At 33.7% G+C, this 27,176-nt stretch overlaps 1 protein-coding gene across 2 annotated transcripts in view; it reads right to left on the bottom strand.

Moving 5' to 3' along the window:
- CTNNA3 (catenin alpha 3) overlaps positions 1-27,176 on the bottom strand; it is a 1,797,749-nt gene that overhangs the window by 125,574 nt on the left and 1,644,999 nt on the right. For both annotated transcript variants that reach the window (XM_033209585.1, XM_033209586.1), the window contains exon 15: positions 17,301-17,482. In XM_033209585.1, coding sequence (XP_033065476.1) covers positions 17,301-17,482 — 182 coding nt within the window. The remainder of the gene's footprint in view (positions 1-17,300; positions 17,483-27,176) is intronic.

Raw genomic sequence — 27,176 nt, 5'->3', positions numbered from 1 at the left:
GTCTAGATAAGTAAATAAAATGATTTGAAAGCACAGAATAAGCTCCTATGGAGAAGCAAAATTATTAAAGGGACATTTTGCCATTATATGAACAAACAGAAGGCATTCTTACATTTTAAGTGCCATGATAATTACAATGAGAATGATAACTAATATTTGTATAGTTGCACCCAACTGACCAGTGAAATCATGCAGAAAGGACCTGGCTAATGAGCCTGTAACAGCCAAGGTATGGGCACTGAGATAAATTCTTATCCATAATTAGAAAATATGGTCACAAAATATAAATATGAAACATTGCCTTTGAGGTGAGTACTTACTTGAGATGAAGGATGGGGAAGGCAGAGGAAAATATCTGTACTCAAGGTAGAGCATTCAGAGGTCAAAGACTTAGAGAAAGTAAAAGAAAGCTTTACTAGAGAGGATCAAGCTCTCTCTCAGTGTGTGCATGTGTGTTTGTATGTGTATGTTATTTAAATTAAAAGTGTCTCAAGCAATTGCATTTCAGAGTAGCAAAAATTTACTGTCTCTGTCTCTCTGAGGATCCCTCCCTCTATAATATTTCCTAGTACAAATATCTGAGCATTAGGGGGAAAATAGGTGAGGTCCACAATCTAAGACCAAACAAAGGACAGAAAAAGTCAGTGGTAGGATTGAGGCAGGGTTGAGATTTTGTGTCATATGGACATGAGAGACAGAGAGATCAAAATTTTCATGAGAGAGTACTTAAAATATGGGCAAAGCATTCTTTCTGAGTAAGAAAATAAATAAACAATTAAGTAGCTAAATAAATTGGGAGAGAATGACAATATCTAAAATGAGACATGATGAGGTTGAGGATAAGGTCTTAAAATTTTTTGAAGAGAGACAGAAGTGGAAATTTAAAATTTCATTTATGAAAAAAATGATATGTGTAGAATATATTCATCAAAGTACTGTAGAAGACCAAATAAATCCAAACTACTCTAATTAAGAGTTCTTGAAACAGACAGTGATAATAAGGCTGACAAAAATAATTATATTCACAAAGGTTCATCCACTGAACTATCTCACTGTGTTTTTTTAAACCATGTACTTTTAAACTCATTGGACTATTGGTTTAGAATACACATTATCAGAGATCACCTTTTTCTATAAAAATAACTATTTTATTTTTAATTGTTTTTAAATATCAGATGAATTCAATATTATTTTTATAGCTACCTACCAATCACCATCTCAAATAAATGATAATCAGTTAAATTTCCTTTCTTAGGAAGTTTTTCACACATTTTAACATTTTTAATTTTATTTTTTAAACTTTGTATTGTTTATTATTAAATTTTGTGGGTACATAGTAGATGTATATATTTATGACGTACATGAGATGTTTTGTTATAGGCATGCGATGTGAAATATACACATCATGGAGAATGGGGTATCCATCCTTTGAGTTATAAACAATCCAATTATACTCTTTTGGTATTTTAAAATGTACAATTAAGTTATTATTGACTAAAGTCACCCTATTCTGCTATCAAATAGTAGCTCTTATTCATTCTTTCTATTTTTGTACCCATTAACCATCTCCAACTCTCTTAATTTTTAATTAATATGAATACACAATAGTTGTACACATTATGGGGTACATGTGATATTTTGATATAAGCATATAACAAATAATGATTAAATAAGGGTAATTGTGGCATCTAATGTTTATCTTTTTTTGTGTTAGGAATATATTAATTCTACTCCTTTAGTTTATTTTGAAATGTACAATAAATTATTGTTAACTATAGTTTCCCTATTGTGCAACCAAATGCTAGATCTTATCCCTTTTACCCAACTGTATGTTTGTACCCATTAACCATATCTCTTTATCCCCTCCTCCCAACTACCATTCCCAACCATCATTTTAATCTTAATTTTCATAGTTTATTATTATTATTATTGCTGCCACATATTAGTGAGAACATGTGATACTTGTCTTTCTGTGCCTGGCTTATTTCTCTTAACATAATGTCCTACATTTCTATCCGTGTTGCAAATGTCAAGATTTCTTTCTTTTTATTGTTGAATAATATTCTATTTGTGTATATGTACCACAATTTCTTTAATGATACATAATTTGATTCCATATCTTGGCTATTGTGAATAATGCTGCAATAAAAGTGGGAGTGCAGATATCTCCTTGATATGTTGGTTTCCTTCCTTTTGGATGTATATCCAGCAGTGGGGTTGCTGCATCACATGGAAGTTCTAATTTTAGATTTTGAGTAACTTCTATACTGTTCTCCACAGTGGCTGCACTAATTTGCATTCACACCAATAGTGTGCAAGAGTGTCTCTTTTTCCATGTCCTCATCAGCATTTGTTACTGCTTGTATTTTCGATAAAAGCCTTTTGAACTGGGGTGAGGTGACCTCAAAGGTAGTTTCAATTTGCATTTCTCTGATGATTGGTGATATGGAGCATTTTTTCATATACGAGTTTTCCATTTGTATGTATCCTTTTGAGAAATGTCTATGTAGCTCTTTTGCACATTTTTTGATTGGATTTTTCTTTTCCTATTGAGTTGTTCAAGCTGCTTATAAATTCTGGCTATTAATCTCTTGTCAGATGGGTCATTGGCAAATATTTTTTTCCATCCTGTGAGTTGGCTCTTCACTTTGTTGATGGCTTCCTTTGCTGTGCAGAAGAAGCTTTTTAGTTTGACGTGATTCCATTTGTCCACGTTTTTGCTTTGGTTGCCTGTGTTTTTGAGGTCTTATTCAAGAAATCTTTGCTCAGACCAATGTCCTGTAGTGTTTCCCCAATGTTTTCTTCTAGTACTTTCATAGTTAGCAGTCTTAGCTTTAAGTCTTTAATTCATTTAGGTTTTTGTATATAGTGAGAGATAGAGGTCTAGTTTCATTCTTCTGCAAATGGATATCCAGCTTTCCCAGAACCATTTATTGAAGATACTCTCCTTTTCCCAATGTATTTTCTTGGCAACTTGATCAAAAATGAGTTTACCATAAATGAGTGGGTTTGTTTCTGGGTTCTCCATTCTTTTCCATTGGTCTATGTGTCTGTTTTTATGCCAGTATCATGCTGTTTGGGGTACTATAGCTTTGTAGTATAAATTTAAGTCAGGTAATGTGATGTCTCCAGCTTCAGTCTTTTTCTCAGGATTGTTTTGGCTGTTATGGATCTTTTGTGGTTTCATATAAATTTTAGGATTACTTTTTCTGTTTCTGTGAAGAATGTCATTGGTATTTTGACACAAATTGTATGGAATTTGTAGACTGCTTTGGTAGTATGAACATTTTAACAATATTGATTCTTCTCATCCATGAACATAAAATATATGTCTATTTTTGTGTCCCTCTTCAATTTCTTTCATCAATGTTTTATAGTTTTATTGTAGAGATATTTCATTTCTTTGGTTAGGTTAATTCCTGGATATTTTATTTTATTTGTAGCTATTGTAACAGGATTACTTTCTTGGTTTCTTTTTTTCAGACTGCTTGCTGTTGGTATATAGAAATGCTACTGGTTTTTATACATTGATTTTGTATCCTGCAACTTTACTGAATTTATCAGATCTAGTAAGTTTTGGGATAGTCTTTAGGTTTTTTTAAGATATAAAATCAGCCAGGCGCGGTGGCTCACGCCTGTAATCCCAGCACTTTGGGAAGCCGAGGCAGGCAGATTAAGAGGTCAGGAGTTTGAAACCAGCCTGACTAACATGGTGAAACCTCGTCCCTTCTAAAAATATAAAAATTAGCTGGGTGTGGTGGCGCATGCCTGTAATCCCAGCTCCTCAGGAGGCTGAGACAGGAGAATCGCTTGAACCCGGGAGGCAGAGGTTATAGTGAGCCAAGGTCATGCCACTGCACTCCAGCCTGGGTGACAGAGCAAGACTCCAGCTCAAAAAAATAAAAAAATAAAAAAAAAGAATTAAATCATATCATCTGTAAGCAAGGATAATTTGACTTATTTCTTTTCAATTTGGATGACTTTTATTTCTTTCTCTTGTCTAATTGCTCTGGCTAGGACTTCTAGTATTATGTTCAATAAAAGTGGTGAAAGTAGGAATCCTTGTCTTATTTCAGATGTTAAAGGAGAGGTTTTCAGGTTTTCCCCATTCAGTGTGATGCTAGCTTTGGGTTTGTTATATATAGCATTTATCTTGTTGAGGTATTTTTCTTTTTGAGGACAAATACCTACTTGTTGAGGGTTTTTAGCAAAAAGAGATGTTGAATTCTGTCAGACGCTCTTTTTAGAATCTTTTGAAATAATTGTATGGTTTGTGTCCTTCATTCTGTTAGTGTGATGTATCACACTTATTGATTTGTATATGTTGAAGCATTGTTGCATTTCTGGAATGAATCCCTCTTAATCATGATGAATGTACTTTTTAATGTGTTGTTGAATTCTGTTTGCTAGTATTTTGTTGAGTATTTTTTTTTTTTTTTTTACCTATGTTCATCAGAGGTGTTGGCCTGTCATTTTCCTCTTTTGCTGCCTCTTCATCTGGTTTTGGTATTAGGATAATACTAGCCTCATAGAATGGGTTAGGAAGTATTCCCTCCTCCTCAAATAATTTCAGGAGGATTGATATTATTTCTTTTTAAATTGTTTGGTAGAACCCAAAAGTGAAGCCATTCACTTTTAGTCATTTCTTTTATGGGCGACTGCTGTTAATATCTCAATACTTTGTTATTAGTCTATTCAGGTTTTGGATTTCTTCAAGGTTCAGTCTTGGTACTTGTACATAGCTAGAAATTTCTCCATTTTCCACTTTGTTGGCAGAGAGATTAAATATATAAATGAACAATGGCCAGAATGTATATGACAATAGAGCTTTGACCATAACTTGTGCAGCAACCAGTGCTGGAAATTCAACCACAGCCTATGTAGCAATTGACACAGAATGGACATGACTTGGTCAATGACAGCCAACTTACCTATATTTGCCACAGCTTCCAATTCAGTAAGAATCAAAGAAAGCCAAATATACTCCTCGAACCCATCTCATAAAATGTCCTGCTTCTATTTAGTCTACCTGAAACTTCTCTACCTCAACAGTATCCCATCAGAAAATACTGGAAATCTCCTTTTTAAAGCTTTTCTTTTCCCTGCCTGTTTTTGAGACTCTGCCCAAAACAAGTGATGATAGCTGACTCCTTTGTAAGGTCTGAATAGCAAAGTCTGAATGAGCAGCCCTGTATGTTCTCATTCGGTTTATTCCCATATTTCTAATTTAGTCTCCAATGCTCTAAGACAATGTATTAATGCAATTTAACTCTAACACTTGAAATCTCTGAAGATTACACAATACAGAACTGGTCTGCCACTTAGGAACTAAAATAGCCATTTCACCAAATGATCTGACATATTTACTACAGAGTTTAGAAATTGAAATTGAGATTTCAGGTAAAAGTATTTATGCCTTCCCAGTTAATTTTAATAAGCAATTACTAAGACGTTATTTAAGTTGAATTTTTGCTCATTACTTTCCATGACTAATAATCAACCTGTACGTTTCTATCATGTAAAAGTAACTGACAGATAAAATCATTCTCCTTTTTATTAAAGCATTTCTTATCGGCAATCCTAAATACTTTCTAGTGATTCAAGACTACATAAAGTAAAATAAACTGATTCTTTTCAGGGAGAATATTTATGTTAAAGGCAATGATTATTGCTTATAATTACTCTAACACACTATCCAATAGGAAAAAAACTGAACTATCATTCTGGAGCACAGCAAAAAATAATTCTTCCTTCCAGATATAATTATTTCAAACATATAATGAATGTTTTCTTAAAAGTATAAGTTGACAAGCCAGGCATGTTTTTCAAAATTGTAAATAATCCTCTTATCCCATGTTTTATATTTCAATTATTTGCTAGATATTTGTGTGTATTTATCATACATATGAGAAAGAGAATTCAGTAGTCTTATCAAGTAATGTAAAAATTGGACTTCTCTGCCTTTACAGTTTAAATCATAAGACACAGACTGTTTCTAAATGGGGAAAACATAAAACTTACCAATATTTCTAATTCCCTTTGCTGTGTGGACTACAACATTTAAGTTGCTATTGTCATTAACACATTATATTAGAATATAAATGTTTCACCTCAGAAAGCAGAACGAGTCATGTGCAAAGAGATTTCTTATTTAAAAAACAAAAAGATATGAGGCATAGAACACATAGATTTTACATACTCCAACTATGCTTTCAGAAAGATTTAATTCTGAAACCCTAGCAGAAGAGAGGCCAGGTGAGTTTCCCTCCCTCCCTCGGTTCATTTTCTATTCCATCTCTCAGGGTTGTATCTTACAAAAGACAGTGGGGGCAGAAATGCTTTGTAAATGCAAGCTTGTTTACAGTGGGAAGTATGCACAGGGTGTAAAATAAGTTCAATCCTACTTCCCAACCTAGTTCTTTATCCACCATCCCTCTGCAGCTGTGCATCCCAAGGATTCTTTTTGATCATAAATGCAACATTACTTCTACATGGCTATTTATGAGTGTTGTTTTGGTTTCCCTTCAGTTTGACAGATTTTAAAGCATCTCCTCCATTGTCCAGTCATATCTTAGGTTCTCCTGGACATGAGGAAAGCTGAGAGCTCAGTGCTTCAAACAAACCCCATTTGATCCACATATTCCTCCATGTTTTGGGTTAATTCTTGAGTGCAACAGTCCATGCTTAAAATGAACAGAGTAATAAAACACCTGGCTCACTTGCAGACAGGTTGGCTTAGTTAGCTGGCTCATCAAAATTCTAAGACCATGTTTAGGGATATTATAGAAACATAACACCAGAAGGATGACTGGCCGTGATATTAAGTAACAGGATGAGGTCAGGCCAGAGTTTTTAGAAAATGCAGCATATATGCTTTCTCTTGGGTAACTAATCAAAACTTTTTAGAAAGTTGTCTTCTTCCCATGTTTATTATACATATGGTAAGACTTGCATTAGAATTGACATTTTTCAATGTGGTGTTTCAGGGGCACTTGAATAACTTGTGATTGACCACATTTGTCCCAAGAAAGTTGGCCCATTACCAGGCAAATGATGTCTATTAACAGAGAGGTTATTCAGCTGTATAAATTATCATAACATAATTTATTTTTTCTTACTGGTTAATATTGATCTTCAAAATTTCAGAGGGGGAGTATCAGGAAAGAATTAGCCCCATTTTGGTAAGGAAAATTGGCATCTCATTTGGCAGACAAATCAACCCATTTTCTGTAGTCATTTCTCTCCAAAGTTCTCTTCAGAACATCATTTTCATAAATACAGAATTGTTTCATTTTATACAATTAAAATGAAGACAGCTGGATAATGAAGGTCCTTTCCATTCTTATATTGTCTGTTCAATAAACTAATAGACTTCATACAACATCTGCCAGAGTCTCAGATGCCTGAGTATAAGTAGATTTAGGTATGAAAACCTTGAAAATCTTTACATTCCCTATTTATATCTCAGCTCCTAGCAACATTCTGCATTCCTTTCAGAGACGAATTTCTGTACCAGCTCATCTGCTCCTACCTGTTTTCTTTACTTTAGATCTTTCTTTTTCTCTATCTGCTTTGCTGCCCACCTCCTTGTTCTCCTCAATTCTCCCTCTATGCTCTCATGTAGCTCTGGCTCTAAATTCTCCATTGTGTTAATTGTATGTCCTTAGTACCAAGGACAAGGACAGTGCCTAATATTCAGTAGATTCTCAGTAAATGAGCCAATGGAAATTCTAGAAAAAGCTGTATAAATTTAGTAAAATTAATACATATATATTTAAAGTAAAAACACATCATATTGTATCTTGAAATATATACTTTCATGAGGATAGTGATGTCACCTTGGCATATCTTTGAATAAATGGTTTTAAGCATGTTAGTGCCTAGGGCAGCATTACTTTCTTTCAGGTATTTTCAATTTTATAACTTTAATAATATTCACACTAAAAGTGATACACTCTTAGCAGTCATTATTTTTGCAAAGATAATATACTGGTTTATATTATTTATTTAAAGAAGAGTTATGTTTTGCCTTTTACCCCATAATTTTTCTGCAACTTTTAAGAAAATGCATACTAGGTGATCATAAAAGATATAATTAAATATCTGGAAGTTATACCTAGAGCCTGTCTTCTGCTCATATCAGGGAAGGAATGAAATGGTCTCAAGCGTTACAAAAGTCACAAAATGTAGGAACTGTGTAAGTTCACAGTCAGGATACCGCTTGCACAGAATTTGTCTAAGAGGAAGAGCAAAAAAGGGAGCCATAATTTATGAAAAATAATAATATATAATCGAATATCTAACTATGATCAAAAGAAAACTTTCAAAACCCTAATACAAACTAATGGGTTTCCAGGTTAAGATAGCAAACGGACACGTGTATCTAATTTTGCTCCTCTTCCAAGTCTTACTAAAACTATATATGAGTTATTTTTGTTTGTTTCTAAACATTTAAACACACTAGCATGGAGAGAATGGAATGGAAGATAAAATAACAGCAAGAAATATTAACAAACTCAAAAGCAGACGACAAGTAGTAAATGACATAGCCAAACGGAGAAAGTCAGAATTCAAACCAGCAACAGGGAAAATTAAGAATCAAGCTGATTTTATGCAGAAAGACTTATTTATGATTAGACTTGGGGATGAAGGGAGGGACTGAAAAAGGCAGTTTGATCCCATCTCCTATTTCACACCACTGAATATCTACCCCCATCTCAACCCAGCAAAATTCCAGAGATGATTCTCTGAAGAGGATAAAACAGTCTTTGCATTGTGGGTCTTTAGACTTATTTTAGGGGTGGGGTACATTTTACTGACAACAGGGTAATTAAATGAATGTGTGAATGCTCAAAACTAAATGTCAAGAGTCCCAGTCACCCCATCCTCTATCATTCTGTTCCTAGATGCTTACCTTCTAGGAAGAAATTTGAAAGATGTTTTTCTGGTAAAGTGATTAGTGCAAGAAGAAATACTTGCTTTCCTCTAGAAAGTTTTAAGTCCTTTACTCTGATTCTAGAAAACACCAGAAGATGCATAAAAGGAATGCTGGGTTGTTAGAAGATGCCACCGTCTCAATGTTATCAATGTAACACAGTTTATATGACTATATGAATGGCCCTTCACCAAGGAGAAATCATGTTTTCAAATCATAAAGCCTGACTTCTCTGCACTTGAACAAGGCTATCACAAGGGGCACATAGATGCCTTGCTGTATTTGTAACTATGCGCAACTGACTAGAGTAGAACTTGCTCCATGTCTTCAGTTTAGGCTGGAAGAAGTGCCAAGTGGTTTATATGTCAAGGTGCATGTGCCAATGCTCAGAAATGGCTATAGTAAGTTTTATGTAAGTGATTTTTTTACACTGCTGATACAGTACTTTCTATGAGTTTATTATGTTTGAATTAGTCTATACCAGACTTTCTCCAAAGTCTATCTAATTATGAGTCTCCAACTGTGGTCTGACCTGCATGAGTGGTCTCTGCTGCAGTGCCACCCATAAATGCCTGTCTCCCTTCTCACTTATCATTTCCATTATGCCCCTACCATGATCATAATTCTTCAGTTGCTACTTATCTCCTACTTCATAAAAAGAAAAACTGTCGATTTTCTAAGGCCTTTTATAGCCTATCACTTTCTTCACGACCATCTTAATTTCTTCCTTTTTCATATTTTTCTTAGAGCCCCTAAACAGACATGACTCATTCCCACCTGCTGGCCTTCATTCTCATGAACTTTCTCACATACATCATCACCTTCCATGAGTCAACCCCATATCTCATTCAAAATCGAATACAAATTTCACTTGTTCATACTTTTTCTTCTGTGCTTATTCTCCATGAAATCTCTTCTTCCAAAATCCTAACAGTTTGAACATTTAACAGTTTAATAACACATAACACAATTAGTGTTATCTCTGATGTGTCAATTTGTTTCTTCCTTGAGGAAAGAACTGACTGGGTCTTATCCTGTGTTTAGCACAGGGTAAAGATTTGTTGTACAATGGGTAGGTGCCCAAATTCTGAAGTTGGACCAACCTCCATTCAAAATCAACTTCACTTGTGTGTCCTTGAGCAATTTTTCTGACCTCTATTTCTTTATTAATAAAATGGAGAGTATAATAATCAAATTTTCCAGAGGATAAACAAGAAAACATGTTTTTCTCAAGATATAGCACACAGTAAGCACTCATCAAAGTTTAGCTATTATTTCTTTTATTAATAATATAATATTTAAATAAAATGAGAAAACAGCATTTTGTGGCACTTCAGAATATATAAAGAATGCACTGTTTTTTCTTTTATTGTTTTTAAACTATACAGCTATTTAAAATCTATATGGAGGACTTCAAGTGTACTGCTACTACTACCAAATGGGGGACTACTAGCCTATAAATACTGCACTGCCAGCTGTGACCCTCATTCTCACAAGTCCCACCACAAACAAGCGAAAATACCTGCAATGAAATAAATGTGACAAAGGTGGAAACAAGGAATAGCCTATATATAAAACTGCAAAGTTTAACCCTCAGAAAAACATTAGTGTCTGAGAAGAAACTCCTGAAACAGAATTGGGAATAAAAAAGAAGTAAAGAACAGATTTTATTCATTTTAAAACAACTGGAGATTTACCACAGTTTATATGAACTGAAATTTAGCTGACTCTGGATTCAGTTCAAGCACAAGAGATTATCAGAGTCTAACATTCAATTTTACTATCCTTCCTTTATTGCAGTTGGAACACACAATATTCCTGTTCTGTGGATGCCTTTGCCAGTGATACCTATAGACTGAGAGAATGTCGGGCTGTTTAGCTTTTGTAAAACATGAAATGTGTCTATTTTCAAATGATTTGTCACCCTATGGAGTTATGAATCCTCTTCTAACACCCCAGCTACAGATTAGGATACCCTCAAAGCCATTGATTTATCACATACCTTTTACAACTTGATTCAGAGTATGCCAACAGTAAGACATTAATTCCTTTAGGAGGAAGACATGTACAGAGCTGGAAAAAATACTACAAGGAGGTCTGTAACCTCACCATCTGTCAGGTGACATGCTCTTATTTTTCCACTTTGGCTCTACTTCCCAGTATCAGTTCCTTTCTTTCCCAGTGTGGACCCAGTCATTTCAATATATCCTTCCTAGTAGTTTTAATTCTGCTCCTTTCCAGCCAATGACTGGATACATGTGTGTGTGTATATATATATATATACACACATATATATGTATATATATATATATACACATATATATATAGATCTATATACAGATTTATATATCCAGTTGGATATATAGATATATGTATAAATCTCTCTCTATATATATATATTCCTAGTTGATTACCTTTTATATATCAGGATCTGCTTCTCTATCAAAGCTGTCACTCCACATTTGTCTTCTGAAGGCTTCTCATGTTCCACAGATGGCATCACCCCACAAATAGAAGCCTTTAAGTATTTGATTCTGAAATTTCTTTCATTTTGTTTACACATTCCTTTACTCTTTTAGAGAGAGATTTCTTCCTCTTTCCCATGGTTCCCAGATCAAAAGATTCCTATACGCCACTATGTTAAATGACAGATTTTTAAATCATTTTATTTTTAAAAATCTAGTAAGCTTACTAAATCTAAATATTAGAAATGCTGATATTATTGATATGATTTATAACGTTACTGCTTTTTTATACTTACCGTAAATTTTCATTTTAATTTTATTCTCATTTTCTAACTTATCTTCTCTATATTAATTTTGTCTACTGATATGGATAGACAATATGGAACGTTTCTTCTATTTAATTCTACTTTCATTATTGTAAAGATCTCTTGGAAATTTAAAATACATATAATGCATATAATTTTCTGTGTAGTAAAGTATGTTAATGCTTTAAACCTCTTCCTGTATGTAAGAATAATAGGCCATTTAACTCTGATCTTCAACCCTTACACTTTTCCTATGTAGTGTGGTCACTTCATATAGTCTTTTTTTGTTGTCATTGATTGTATTGGTCTATTTTCACACTGCTATAAAGAATTGCCCGAGACTGGGTAACTTAAAAAGGGAAGAGGTTTAATTGACTCACAGTTCTGCATGGCTTGGGAGGCCTCAGGAAACTTACAATCATGTGGGTAGGCAAAGGAGAAGTAAGGCACCTTCTTTACAAGGCGCAGGAAAGTAAAGTGGCAAGTGAAGGGGGAAGAGCCCCTTATGAAACCATCAAATCTCCTGATAACTCACTCATTATCATGCAAACAGCATGGGGGAAACTGACCCCATGATTCAATTACCTCCACCTGGTATCTCCCTTGACATGTGGGAATTATGAGGATGATAATTCAAGATGAGATCTGGGGGGGGGGGGACACAAAGCCTAACCATATTATTGATGTTTTACCAAGGCTTATTTGAATGTATCAACATGTTTTCTAATTTCTTTGGTGACCATTCTTTCTTGTATCTTAATTTTTCTTTCATGGTGGCATTTCTGATCATGCAATTTGAAATTCATCAGTTTAATAGGTCACACACTTGGGATCTCTATTTCTTAAAGATGGCCTTTATTTAAACAAGACCTCTCAGGGAAAAGTATTCACCCTTGATGCTCCATCAAGCTGGTCCACGAAAATATTTCTGGTTCCCCTTTTAAAGGCATGGTTATAAGCTTTTCCAAGAGTCTTAAGTCCCAGCTCTCCTGACTATGTGTCTCTTCTAAATGCTATAAGGGCATTAAAATTAAAATCTTAGTCTCAACATTTATGATCTATATATGAGCTAATAAGCAAAGAGAGTGACTTTCAAGACTTTCACAAAGTAAGCTTATGCTTACTTTCCTGTTTTTTTTTTTCAAATTTTTTGTTGGTTTGTTTATTCCTGGTTCTTTCTGAATTAAAGTAGTATTTAAAAAATCTAATTAACTCAGCTACTACATATTAAATATATACTAAGCAAATATACACATGCTGTGATAAATTCTGGGTATAAAAAAAGACAAATTTCATAGTTTCATACAACTTATACTCTGTTATGGATATAGAGGCAGGAAATATGTAACAAATGAATTATTTAAAGCAAGAAGTGATAACTGCTAAAAAGAAAGTAATATAGAGTGATAATGAAACTGATATACAGACTAGTTGGAGGAAGTCTTTACCCTGGGTGGCCAAAAAGGCTAATCTGATTCTCAGCTCATTCATTCAAACTGTGACTAGAAGGAAGAGCCATGTAAACTTATATTGGTTTAAATGTTTTTTTCTTTTTGTGGTTGTTCTTTTCTTTATCTCATTTTTGGCTATAGCTTTTTATTCCCCTTTTACAATTTCATTCTGTCCCTCCTCATTTCCTCTTTCTCTTCAGCCTAAAATATATTCAAACATCCAGAAATCTCAAAAATCTTGTCATGATCATTTGTTCCTTTTAAGTTACTACCTTGAGTCTGTTTTTTGATCTGCTATTCTCTCGTCTATCTTTTTAAATAAGGTTTTTTTTTTTTTTCCATTCACCATTTCGTAAAGCAAAAGTCAACAACAAATTGACTAAATCTATTAATTGCCAAACTAGTATCTTTTTAATCATTATCTTCAGGTAAGACCATTGATTACTCACTGAAATTCTCTGCCCAGCATCCTCCTTTGTATGTTACTTTTCTTATTAACCCTTGAATGCTCTTTCTTTATCAGATTCTATTTTCACTGCCCACTTCTTCAAAGCTTCTCTTCCTCATGGCTTTGCCCTTCATTGTTTTCCCTTCTAGTTCTAAATCCTGTCTATAAATACATCCCCATGAATTATTTATACTACTTTATGGTGAGAAAGGTTAAGAGTCTTCTCATTGCCACTTACCAAGTTGATATTACTATTATTATTAATTTTTTTGAGACAAGAGTTTCACTCTTATTGTCCAGGTTGGAGTGCAATGGCACAATCTCAGCTCACCACAACCTCTGCCTCCTGGGTTCAAGTGATTCTCCTGCTTCAGCCTCCCGAGTTGCTGGGATGATAGGCAAACACCACCATGCATGGCTAATTTTATATTTTTAGTAGAGATGGGGTTTCTCCATGTTGGTCAGGCTGGTCTTGAACTCCCGACCTCAGGTGACCTGCCCACCTTGGCCTCCCAAAGTGATGGGATTACAGGTGTGAGCCACCACACCTGGTCACCAAGTTGATATTATAATATAGCTATTATAGTTCAGGTTTCATGCCATATGTTGTTTTTCACATAAATGTATTGATACCTTAAATCAGCAACAAATTATAGAAGATTAAAAATAGTAATTAAATTATTCACAATCCAACTACTAAAACATAATCATTATTTAAAACCATGAAGGTGTAGTTTTGTCTCCTGTATACAGGTGTATACATATCTATGTTATATATGTTTGTATTATATATGCATGTGATTATATGTGTGGAGAAAGAGAGAGAAACAGAGACAGAGAGAAAGAGAGAGGCAGAGACAAATACAAACAGATTTCTCAGAATTTTTGCCTGCAGAAATTGAACCATGAGCCAAAAGTGAATTATTCTCTATATGACGAGGAATAAGAAAACATTTAGAAGTTATGGGCTAGAGTTGGAAAAATGTCAAGAGTTAATTGGGAAAAATAGAAATAGACATTTTAAGAGGTATTTTTATGAAATTCCATGTATAATACACAATAAATTTAATTTTCTCACTTTCCAATGAAATCTTCACTGCAAATAATCTTTGGAAAGTGGATTTCTTTCAAAAGAATACAAGGTAGAATTGAATTCTATTGTAAAGAGTAAGTTTGGTATAAAACAAAACAAAGAAAAAATATGCATAGGAGAATATCCATACATCCATATACATAATAGATTCTAAAATTTAGACTACTTTTATACTCTTTTAAAAAACTTGACTTTATTTTCTATAGACATATCGTTTTTCATATGGCAGGCAACCATTTTTTTAAACATCCCAATTTTTCTATTATTTTAAATAATTCTATAGTTATACTGTTGGGGCTCAGAAAAAAATACACCCCCAAATGAAGGACTTAGCAGCAGCTTCAGAAGCAAAAGTTTTTCTCTGATTTTTTCTGTTCTCCTGTTGCTCAGTTCCATTTTCCCCTGAGGCTAGTCATAAATACTAGAATCCTTCTTCTCCAAGGCAGGTCACAGAAGCCAGAACCCCTTCTCCCCAAAGCTAGTGATAACACATAAAAATGTTATTCTAAAACGATCTCCATCTCTCTCTATAACACCAGTCATAAAATAATTTTCCTACCCACCTTGTTTGACTGTAGGTCATAAGACCTCTATTCCAGCGAGGGTCTTGCCTCATATCCACAAGGTAAAAATACATGTTCAGAGAAGCCAAGAAAAATCTAGACAGACAGGCTTTGCTGGGTACCCCACTCAGTCTGTTAACATCACATCACACCTTATTTGTCCCATCATATTTCTACATGACTGCCCATACTTTGCTGAACTTAAGCATAAAAATAAACAATTTATCCTGTGTCTTTGGGTCTTCATTCTGAAGGCTACCATGTATACATGATAAATAAATTTATGTTTTTTCACCTATTAATCTGCCTTTTGTGAGTTGATTTCTCAGCAGACTTTCAGAGGCCAAAGGTTTCCTTTTTTCAGAAAAGTTTGGCCAGGCGCGGTGGCTCGTGCCTGAAATCCCAGCACTTTGGGAGGCCGAGGTGGGTGGATCATGAGGTCAGAAGTTCAAGACCATCCAGGCCAATATGATGAAACTCCGCCTCTACTAAAAATACAAAAATTAGCTAGGTGTGGTGGTGTGTGCCTGTAGTCCCTGCTACTCGGGAGGTTGAGGCAGAAGAATCACTTGAACCCCAAAGGCAGAGGTTGAGGTGAGCCGAGATCACGCCACTACACTCCGGTCTGGGCGACATAGCAAGACTCCATCACAGATTAAAATAAAAAGTTTATCACTTTATATTATTTCCTTTGGATAGGTTCCCCAAAGTATAGTACAGATATGGATACAGATGATGCACATATGAAAAATTTATAAAGATTTTTAGTTTATGCATATTCCCAAATTACTGTAAGTCTTATGCCATTTAGATTTTCACCACCATTCTCTACCAAGCTTATTTTAAATGTTTTGGCAAATTTGATACATTTAAAATATACCTTAATTTAACTATTTTATTTTAAATATTCTTCAAATATTTATCTGCCATAACTTTTATGAGGAGAAACTGGTTAATAATATAATCATATTCTTTGTCCATTCTTCCACAACAATATTAATTTTTTATGTCTGCAAGTATTCTTTATATATAAATGGAATCACATTTTTGTTTATCCAGTTATCCATTTACATTTCAATACTGCTTAGGACATTCTATCGATGCACATTTTTTGAAGTTCAATTTAACAATCCTTTCTTTATAAGTTATTTTGTATGTAATTTTCATAAACTCTTTCTCAATTTTAATATCACTGAAAGATTTATGTACATTTTCTCCATTAATTATGATTTTAAAATTAGCAGTTATTTTATTGCTCCCCCTGAAAGTTGTTTTGGGGTATAAATGAATGTACCAATGGTACATGGTACCATATAAATGAATACTACATGGTAATACAAATGAAAAATTTTCTAAGTGTACTAGGTCTGTTTCAGCGTATCCTTCTGTTCTGTGGCTTTTATAACTACACCATGATTGAATTATTTTAGTTGTTATAGTTTGTGTACATTAGTAACTAGTAGGGCAGCCACTACATATTTTATTGCTTTTTGACTAGCTCTATAAAATGACATTTTAAAACAATAACAAACATTTTTATTACTTCTGGAATGTGCCCACAATGCACATTTTTTCATGGCTATCATTAAGTGATTGTAATTTCAAATATATCTAGTTCTGAACTCAGAAGCAAAAGATACCACTATCCTGATTATGCTATAAATCACTGTAACTAAAATCATATGGCTATGAAACTCAACCATTCAGATAGCTCCAATACCAGCTAATCACTTGGTTTACCAAATTCTTTGTCGAAGTCAATGCTAATATGATACACAGAGCAAATGCCTGGGGAAGCGGAAGGTGAGGGAGTATAAGTGGTGCCTAAACCAATTCCACAGAAGTTTATGAGAAACTTTGCTATATTTATTTATTGATCAAAACCTCTAGAATTGTACACCTACAACTTTCTAATACTATATTTGCTTTTCCTCTACCACCTGATTTTTGGCACTTGACACTCAGAGAACCTTGAGGTTTCCCTAATATGACTAATATTTTTATCCATTGAGTATTACACATTGTTTTCCACATAATTACCTGGTGAAGTCTGTCATTTCCATCATGATCATACACATGTTCTTGGCCAGAACAATGATGTCGTTGCTTGTATCATCCCATATCTCAATTTCAGCATCCAGCTTACTCTTTACTTTCTTGAAATCAGCAACTTGCTCAGCAATCTTTTCTTTTTCTGCCTCAGGCAGTTGAGTCATCTTAGCCTAAAACATGTGATAATTAGAATTAAAATCATTCCACTATGTCAAAAGCATTTTAGGAATAAGTAGATATTATAGGATATTCATAAAATTTGTTCATTTAAAATCAGATGCACAATATAGTTAAAGTCATTCAATTAAAACTTTCCAGGTTTAATATTTCATATAAAAATCTATTAAATTATAATAATTTGTTCTGGAACTATAATGTTACATTTAGAATAACACTGTAGAACTTAGTGTCCAACATACTTAAATCCATTGTATAAAATAAATGTGGGACTTTGCAAATTTCCAATGCATTTCAAATTTTAAATTAACACCAACTTAGTGTAATATACCACCTTTGCTAGAAAAGTGCATATAAAAAGGTGGATGTATAACATAATTTAACTTGAAATGAGACTATGTCTACCTACATGTATATGTATAATTACAGGATGAATTAGTCATGCCTCAACTTTAACATAATAAAGAAACAAATGATACTTTTGATTTGAATTTTCTATAAATACCTTAGCATAATGCTTGATACATATTGAATGTTCCATAAATGGTAGCTATTTCTTATTCAATAAAATTATCAAAATATTTTCATATGTCCAATACATTTTTTTATTTTGTTTGTATTTTTCCTATGAAGAATCAAATTAAGCTATACAAGACAAAGTTTTTAACTGATACAGTGCTATTTCTTAGCCTCTGAAAGTAGTTTGTAGTTTCTTTTCTCAGGAAATGTGTCCTATGTGAGGTTGTAAGAGAGGAGTAACTTTTACTACTGCTGGCATATGGCAAAGCACGTAAATGAAGACACAGCTCACTACTTCTGAAATGAAAAGCAATATGCAAGCGCGTTAAGTAAATTATAAGCCACCAACCCATTAAACTAGTTCAAAAACAGAAATGGGTTTTCTCCATCTTACTACCGGTCATTATCATTCTCTCCATTCTTATAAAAAGTGTTTAAATGTTCAAATTACAATAGCTCCAGATAGGTTCAACTGGGGCTTCTCTTTACATGCTGTATCTCAGAGGTCATAAATCTGTGATGCTAGATCTAACAAACAGTGCTGAATATACACTGGTATATTATGGAACATTATTTACTGTTCTCATAATAAAGTTAAACCTATTCAAGAACTGAACTGGTTAAGTGTACTCCAAGTTCTGTTTCTTGGAATGACACCAATTTCCAATGTGACCTTGAAGAAGTTGCTTAACCCTCCTGTCTAAGTTTCCCTAGCCACAAAATGATAGTAATTGCAACTGTTATCCACCTGCCATGCAGGGAACAGAGTCAATTATTGGATGAGATTGAGAATGACCCTATTGTGGACAGGGAGCTCATTGGTTGCAGTTCATCTCCTTAATAACATCTCAACTCGAATGGTGAATTACAACAACAGACATTTACCTCTGACAAGATAAGGTCCAAAAGTCGGGCAATAGTTTGCAAAATTAAAAGTTTTAGAGAACTCTGGTCCTTTTTCTCAGGGGGAACAGCAGCAGCAACAAAACAGTAAGTTACTGACACCTTTGCAGAAGGTTTTAAGTGCTTCTATGATTTACTATGTGTCATAGATCGATTTCAACCACCCTGAAAATTCCAAAAGAAGACTTAAGAGAATACTTGATGTTTAGAAAGTCTAGGTAAAAAAATTCTTTATTGAATTATTTTGTGCAGATTAAACAAAGAAACTGAGGTACAAAGCTTAAGAAAAATTAGGTAAGTAGAATATCTCTGATGTATATCGCCTGGTGGCTATATGTTTAGGCTTCTGCTTAGATCTATAGAGCAGAACTCTGATGCAAATAACTGTCAAAGGCTTTTTGATTCACTGCCATCTGAATAAGATTATATTGTGTATCTGTTGATCTTGGAATGTGTTACCAATCACAAGAAAAACAGCTAACACATATATGACAGACACTCTTCTAGAAACCATGAACACATTTAAACTTCAATCTTCACAGCAGCCCTATGAGGAATTATTATTATCCCAATATTGTAAGTGAGGAAATTGGGTCTCTCTGAAACATTAAGTGATTGATCAAGATTATAATGTCAGTCAATGGTAGAATCAGGATGTAGATCAGAAAATATAGCTCTTGAGTTTTTGTTCTATCACTAAGCCAACAACCATGAATAATATTGCCCACAATATGCCAATATACACACATTCTCCATGATGATATTTCTCTATCACTTTCTACCTTTGAATGCAATTGTTCTCCAAAGAATAGTCACATTAGAACCTAAGTTTCCAAATCTTTAAACTCTATACCATGATCTTTACCTGACAGGCTGTTTTGGACATCAAGTGATATGTAAGAACACACTTTTAAAGTAAAGTGATGTTAACTGTCAACCATTACATTACAAATAGATTCAGTTCTTTACTATCTGCAGTGAATCTCAGAACTCTATTTATAATATTATCCAATTTTTTCAAGGAAAAGCTGTGTTATCCCAATAGACTATGAGGCATTTTTAAGCATAGATTTCATTTACTATTTTAACTCTAAAAGAGAGGTCAGCAGAATTTTTCTGTAAAGGACAAGATAGTGATATATGCTTTGCAACTCACACCATATCACTCTGTTACTCAACTGGCAGAGTTGTTACTCTGTTATATTGCAAGAGCAGCCATGAATATTATGTAAACAAATCAGTGTGGCCCTGTTCCAATAACACCTTAGTATAGACATTGAAATTTGAATTTTACATAATTTTCACATGCCACAAATATTATTCTGATCATATCTGATTACATCTATTCTGAATTTTTTCAACCACTTAAAAATGTAAAGCCCATTCTTAGCTCATGTACAAAAGCAGGCAGCAGGCCAAATTTGACCTGTTGACTACAATTTGCCAACACTTGCTATAAAACTTTCCAGTGACCAGGGAACACAGATTTTTATTGTTTTGCTCTGTCTTCGTTATCCTTACTTTGTTTATAACTCCTGAAAGTACTGACCAAGTGATCCTTGAGACGCTTTCTTGTTTTTGTTTTTTGTTTTGTTTTGTTTCGAGGCAGAGTCTTGCTCTTTCACCCAGGCTGGAGTGCAGTGGCGCGATCTCAGCTCACTGCAACCTCCACCTCCCAGGTTCAAGCAATTCTCCCGCCTCAGCCTCCCTAGTAGCTGGGACTACAGGCGCCCACTACTGTGCCCAGCTAATTTTTGTATTTTTAGTAGAGATGGGGTTTCACCATGTTGGACAGACTGGTCTCGAACTCCTGACCTCGTGATCCACTCTCTTGGTTTTTCCTTCCCTTACATCGAACTGCCCCTTCTCAGAGTCCTCCATTTCCCTTTATCTGCCAAATGTGCATCTCCCCAAGAATCTGTGCCAACCCTTTTAACTTTCTTCATTATCTTCTCCCTTAGTGCACTCATCTACTTTCTTTCTTTTCTTGTTTACATTGGGAAAGAAAATTGTAAGTACTTACTATGTACCACATTATGTTCTGAAGTGTATACACATTGTGGAATACACAATGGAATACCATTTAGCCATAAAAAGGAATGAAATTCTGTCATTTGTGACATCATGGCATCTGGAGGAAATCATGTTAAGTGAAATAACCAGACACTGAATGATGAATACCACATGACCTCACTCATATGCATAATCTAAAAACGATGTCACAAAACGAGAGAATAGAGTAGGGGTTACCAGGGGCTGGGGTAGTGGGGTAGAAGGGTTGAGAAGATGTTGGTCAGAGGATAAAAAAATTTCATTTAGACAGGAGGAATAAGTTCAAGAGATCTATTATATAACATGGTGACTACAGTGAATAATAAATTTATTCTTGAAAAATGCTGAGTGAATGTAAAGTGTTCTTACCACAAAATAAGATAACTGTGTGAGGTAATGCGTGTGTTAATTAGCCAGATATACTCCTTCTACAGTGTACCTATATGTCAGCTACTTTCATGACGTCAACCATCACTGCTATGAAGATTACTTTCAAACAACCTCTTCAGTCGTGTTCTCCTTTCCAATACTGATCAGTACATTCACTGCTGTTAGGAATACTTGATCATAGAATGATGAAAAACATACTCAGGCAAACCATTTATCCTCTTGATTTTCATGTTTCTCAGTGATACTTCCCGCCTTCCAGTCTTGAAATTTTATATTTTAGAAAATTATTCCCTTTTCTTTACCCTATTCTGTTAGTTGTTCATTTTATCCTCTATCACATCCATTTCCCTCTATGTATTAGTATTACCATTCCTGCTGTCTTCTGGTCCTAATATACTCCTTTGTTTTAAATCTTCTTGTTTTGCTACTGCTTGATTCAATCTTTCTGAATATGATGAAATTGTGCAATCCCTCATCTAACTTCCTTATCTTTACATCACCTTATCAAATAAAGGGTATCAATTCCTCAAACACCACCATTACATTTGTTTGATTAAAATGGAAAATTCATATAAAATGCCTAAATCATAAATGTACAGTTGGAACAATTTTCACAAACAGAGCAGATCCATGTACCTACACCCAAATCAAGAAACAAAAAGATTACAGGCACCCCGAAGCCTCCTTCTATCTTCTGCTAGTCACTATCTACTAAGGGTAGTCACTAACTTGATTTCTAAAACTGTAGATTTGCCCATGTTTCAATATTACAAAATTGGAATCATAGCATATGAATTCTTGTGTCTGGCTTTTTGTGTTCAGCACTTAAATGATTGAAATGTATCTATTCTGTTGCATGTAGTTATATTTTGTTTATTCTCATTGCTCTATACAGATATTCCACTCCACAAATATATATATATATATTTCTATACATTTATTCATGTTTTTCTATAAACAATATTTTGAAAACTATTCCATTTTTGGCTATGATCAATAATGAGTATTCTTGGACTTTTCTTTAGGTGCACATATGTGTGTATTTCTCTTGAGACTATATCTAGGAATAGAATTACTACATCACAGGGATCATCATAACCTTTGTTCCTATCAGCTTTTCAATCTCATCCCATCTTACTTCCTTCAACACACTGTACCCTCAAGCTAAGCTAAGCTATTTGTTGCTGCAGGTAAATATCTTGAGATATTGCCCATTAATTATTTTTGCTCATCTTCCCTTCCCCCAATTTGTTGGTCCAAATTTAATCATATTGTCAGGCCAAACTCATATAGTACATGCCCCTTTCTCCATCCTTCAGGTGTGTGTAATTATTCTCTCAAAATTTTTAGAACATGTTATCAGTTCTTCCCCCTAGACGTTCATATTGTTCTCTTTGTAGTCTAATCTTGTGAACACAACTATCCGATCTCACTTGCTAGAGATGTTGTTGAAAACAATATCATCTTTCAGAATAAAAATTATGACATTACACATAATTTTTTACTTGTACTTTTTAGATTTTTTTTGTCTCCTTCCCCTAGAAAATAAGTTCTCTTAAAGTAGGAACATATTGCATGATAAAAGTTTGTTTGTGATTGTTAACAGAAATACTCAAGAGCTAAAAAAAACACAGACTTTTGAGCTCAAAATTTTATATCACTGATCTTGTATTTTCATTGTTATCCACATTTACACAAATGCCAAGCTTTTACCTCTACACAGATCTTAGATTCATTTCTCTTATGCATTTTTCCTAGTACTTTTCAAACTCTTGTCCTTATTATTCCTCCAAGACTATATTAGTAGCACAATTGATCATTTTCATCTTCATATCTCCTTATTAATTGTTCTATGTTCATTACTACTACATAAAATATTGATAAGCTTACATTATTTATCTGCTTAAAAAATTTAAACGACTATAATTACCCCTTAAAAGAGATAAAAGGAAAAGAAAGGAAAAAAGTGACATAATAGGGAAAATGCAGGAATTGTTGTCATGCAGACCACCATTCAAATTTCACTTTTGCCAAGTATTAGCTATCCAGCAATTAACAATGCTAAACTCCAGTTTCATATATTACATGATAATACATTTGTAGAGGTTGCGTGAGAATTAGTTATGTCTATAAACAATTGTACCTGGAATATATTAGGGACTCAGTAAATGGTGCATATATAAATAATGTATATAAATGTATCATCTTGGCCTCCAAGACTTTCCACAATATTGAAAAGCATAACTAAAATATTCATGTAGTCTATCTCACAGAGCCTAGGCAAGAACCAAATGAAATATTTTGAGTAATTGCTTTCCATAAGCAATAAATGCCATAGAAATATAGCACCATTATAATTATCTTATTCTCAGAAGCCCCAGAATCCAAGTCACTTATTTTGCAGATAAGAAAATGGTCCCAGAAAGGGGAAATGATTAAAAGAACTATCCAGCTGGTTAGTGACAGATCTGATGTTTCAGTCCATGTGTCTTCATTAGTAGCTTTCCCTTTCCACATTTTTTTTTTTGCTTTCCTTAACTATAACTTTTTTCACAGAAATTAAATTCTTAGGTAAATCATATAACTTTGTTAATTTCTCTATCCATGAAACTGGATGAAACATAGAAATATTATTTTGTTAATAAATAATCCACAATTATGAATTTTTTAATTTTATAAATATTAGGAAATTTCTAATTAATTCACATCACTCATATGAATGGGTAGCTAGAACTCAACAATAAAAATAAAATCTTTGATAAACTTTAAAAATATACACATGGTATATATACACATTAGAGAAATAGTTCTCAAATGATAACTCATGTTCTTACATTCAGAGTATCTCAAATTTAATAGTGACATGTACGTGTTTTCTTAAAATAAGCCTAGAGGCATTTGGAAAATAGATGTATTTTTAATACATCAAAAATATAAATAGCATAGAGCACTTTGATGGAATTTTAGAAAATATAAAGTGCTTTTGGCAAAAATTCAACTTAATTAAAATTTTGAGAACAAATTTATTTAAGCAAGATTTATGCATTGATATCTTAAGCATACTAAATTGTGATCTCAAATATATTCCTGAGAATTCATTAAAAGCAATTTTCTGTAATATTTTAAAGTTAACATTTAGGAATTGGAGTTGGACTTTAAGAAGTGGTATACATTTCTACATTTTTATATATAGACCTCTAAATCAGACTTAAAATATATATTAGCTTTAATTAGCTCAGTTTCCTCATCCATCAAAAAAAAAAAACAAAAAAACACCACTCTTAGCACCCAGTGGGTTACATTCACAGTTATAAAACTGTCTCATTTTATTACAAAACTTTATAGGCTTCAGGGACTGGGTTGAAACAGAGTAAATTATCATATATTTGATTATCTATGTCTTAAATATAATAATGATAGTGATTGACATTTGTTCATACTTCTAGTATGCTAGTCCCTCTATTGAGCACTTTTGAAAAAGTTATCCCATTTCAATAATAATATGATGAGACAGCTGTTAATATCCATTTGTCACAATCACGGAAATGAGTTCCCTAGGGAATATTTCCAGGTCTCCTATAAATGAAGATGCTCTCCAATGTTTTCTTTCTTTTACATAAGAAATAGTTATATTTTATCTGTGAATCCAGTTTCTGTCCTTGTTCTAGAAATAAATAAAGGTTGTAAAGGGCATTTTGGAGATGGATGAAGAAATCTGTATATAAACTGGGTATTAAGAAAAGGCGGGAGAATGGCGTAAACCTGGGGGGCGGAGCTTGCAGTGAGCTGAGATCCGGCCACTGCACTCCAGCCTGGGCGACAGAGCGAGACTCCGTCTCAAAAAAAAAAAAAAAAAAAGAAAAGAAAAATTAAGAAGTGATTGTTAATTTTCTTCAGTGTCGTGATCATATTGTGGTTATATAAGAGAACGTTCATTATTTTGGGATGTTCCTGCTGAAATATTTAGGTATAAAATGCTATGATGTTTCAAATTACTTTGAAGTAGCTTAAGAAAAACCGAAATATGGCTCTGGAACTATGGTTAAACTGTTATTTCTAGGTAATGGGAATATGAGTGTACATTGTACTAGTGATTAAACATTTCTGTGCATTTAATTTTTCACAATAAAAAATTAAACACAAATAACATTTTAGACAATTTTTTGTAGAGGCATGAGAGATCTTACAGGTTATATAATATCTTATTCCAAAATATCATTCCATCTATAACATTTATGACCAATGATGCTTTCACCACTTTTTGGACTTTCCTGAAAGTCCAATGCTGGATTCTCTGGGACTGAGAAATAAAGCAGTCCATGCACATTTTACTAATAAAAATTAAAACATAATAAATGAGACCCATGACCTCCAGAAGTAATCTTCACATAGATAAATTTCATATAGGATCTTGGCATGTATCATAATGACTGGAATTTACACTTCAGTGTGGCTGTAGCATAAACCTTTCTCTGAAAAGAAAAGTGGTTTCAAAGGTGGTGATCTGTATGGGACCCGTAAAACAAGTTGCTGATGTGAGCGGTTATCAACAAACCTGACATGAATATCCTTATCTTTTTGACAGATGTGATCCTAGCATGGCCACATATTTCTTGCAATATGTGTTTTATCCAGAAGGTGAAGATCAAGCCTTTATAATCTTTCATCTAAAATTATATATATATATAATTATACATTGAAATGTTGGGAAATTTGTTTAGCAAGAGTCAATCTTTAAAAGCCTGGTTGATTTGTTTAGGGGCATCAACAATAAAGAGTTTCTATTCCCAACAAAGTGAGGACCAGCCCCAGGACCTCAATGACCTCATCAGGTGTGGAGACTCTACTTGAACTGTCAACCCTTTTTCCACTTGATACCTTACTTTTGTCCTCCAACAACAGGCATGTACTTCCTTTGGAGGCATTGAATTCCATTTTTAGACAGAGTTAGTTCCTAGAAAATCTTTATCTTTCCTCTCTATGTCTACATGATAACCTGAATTCAGACCTCTAGAACCTAAAGGAGTATATGTAATCTATTTTCCACAAGATGACCTTGCAGTTATGTGAAAAATAATCATCAGATGCTATTAACAGTCATCTTCCCATTCTCTCATTAATTCCTTCACATATTCCTTTTCTGTAGAACTCCTCAATTCCAGACACTTCTAGAACTTCTTATCCAGAACATCAGAATCAAGATTTCCTTTGGGGGTATCTCAGTGTATCATTGTCTCTTTCATAAAATGACTTCCAGATGGAACTGCAAATTCTAGATGAATTCTGACCAGTCAAGAAAACAATAATGGTCTTTGTTCAGGACACTATGTTTGCACTCTACAAAGACCAAAATTGTAATAGAAATTTTGTAATATTCATGTAAATTATTTACTCATACTTAACACTCAACTGAAATGCCCATTACAAAAATAAACTATAACTAAGCCATATGAAAACTGTCCTGCATTTTTATTTTTAAATATAAATATTGCAAAGATTTACACTAAATTTAATTTATTTAATTGCATTGTGTTTTCTTTGGTTCCTCGTTCCAGAAGGCTGATATACTTTTTGTCTTTTGTTGCTGCCAAAACTGACAATATAGAAATTCTCAAACAGTTCAATAAATAAATATTATACAGGTTGTGAGGAAATCAAACAACACTCTCTAAAAGCCTATCTATTTCACTCACGAGAATGCCTTTAAGATGTTATTCAGTGCCCAGTAACTTATACTTTGCTCACAATCTAAGTAAGTTTGGTTACCTGAATTCCATGCCCCAGTTTACAGTAAATTGGACGTAGACAGAAGGTGAGCTAATC

This window comes from Trachypithecus francoisi, unplaced genomic scaffold (genome assembly GCF_009764315.1).
Source record: "Trachypithecus francoisi isolate TF-2019V2 unplaced genomic scaffold, Tfra_2.0 Lachesis_group9, whole genome shotgun sequence".
NCBI classification, from domain to species: domain Eukaryota; kingdom Metazoa; phylum Chordata; class Mammalia; order Primates; family Cercopithecidae; genus Trachypithecus; species Trachypithecus francoisi.
The sequence above is the reverse complement of the archived record's forward strand: the minus strand, read 5'-3'. Positions and strand labels throughout refer to the sequence as shown.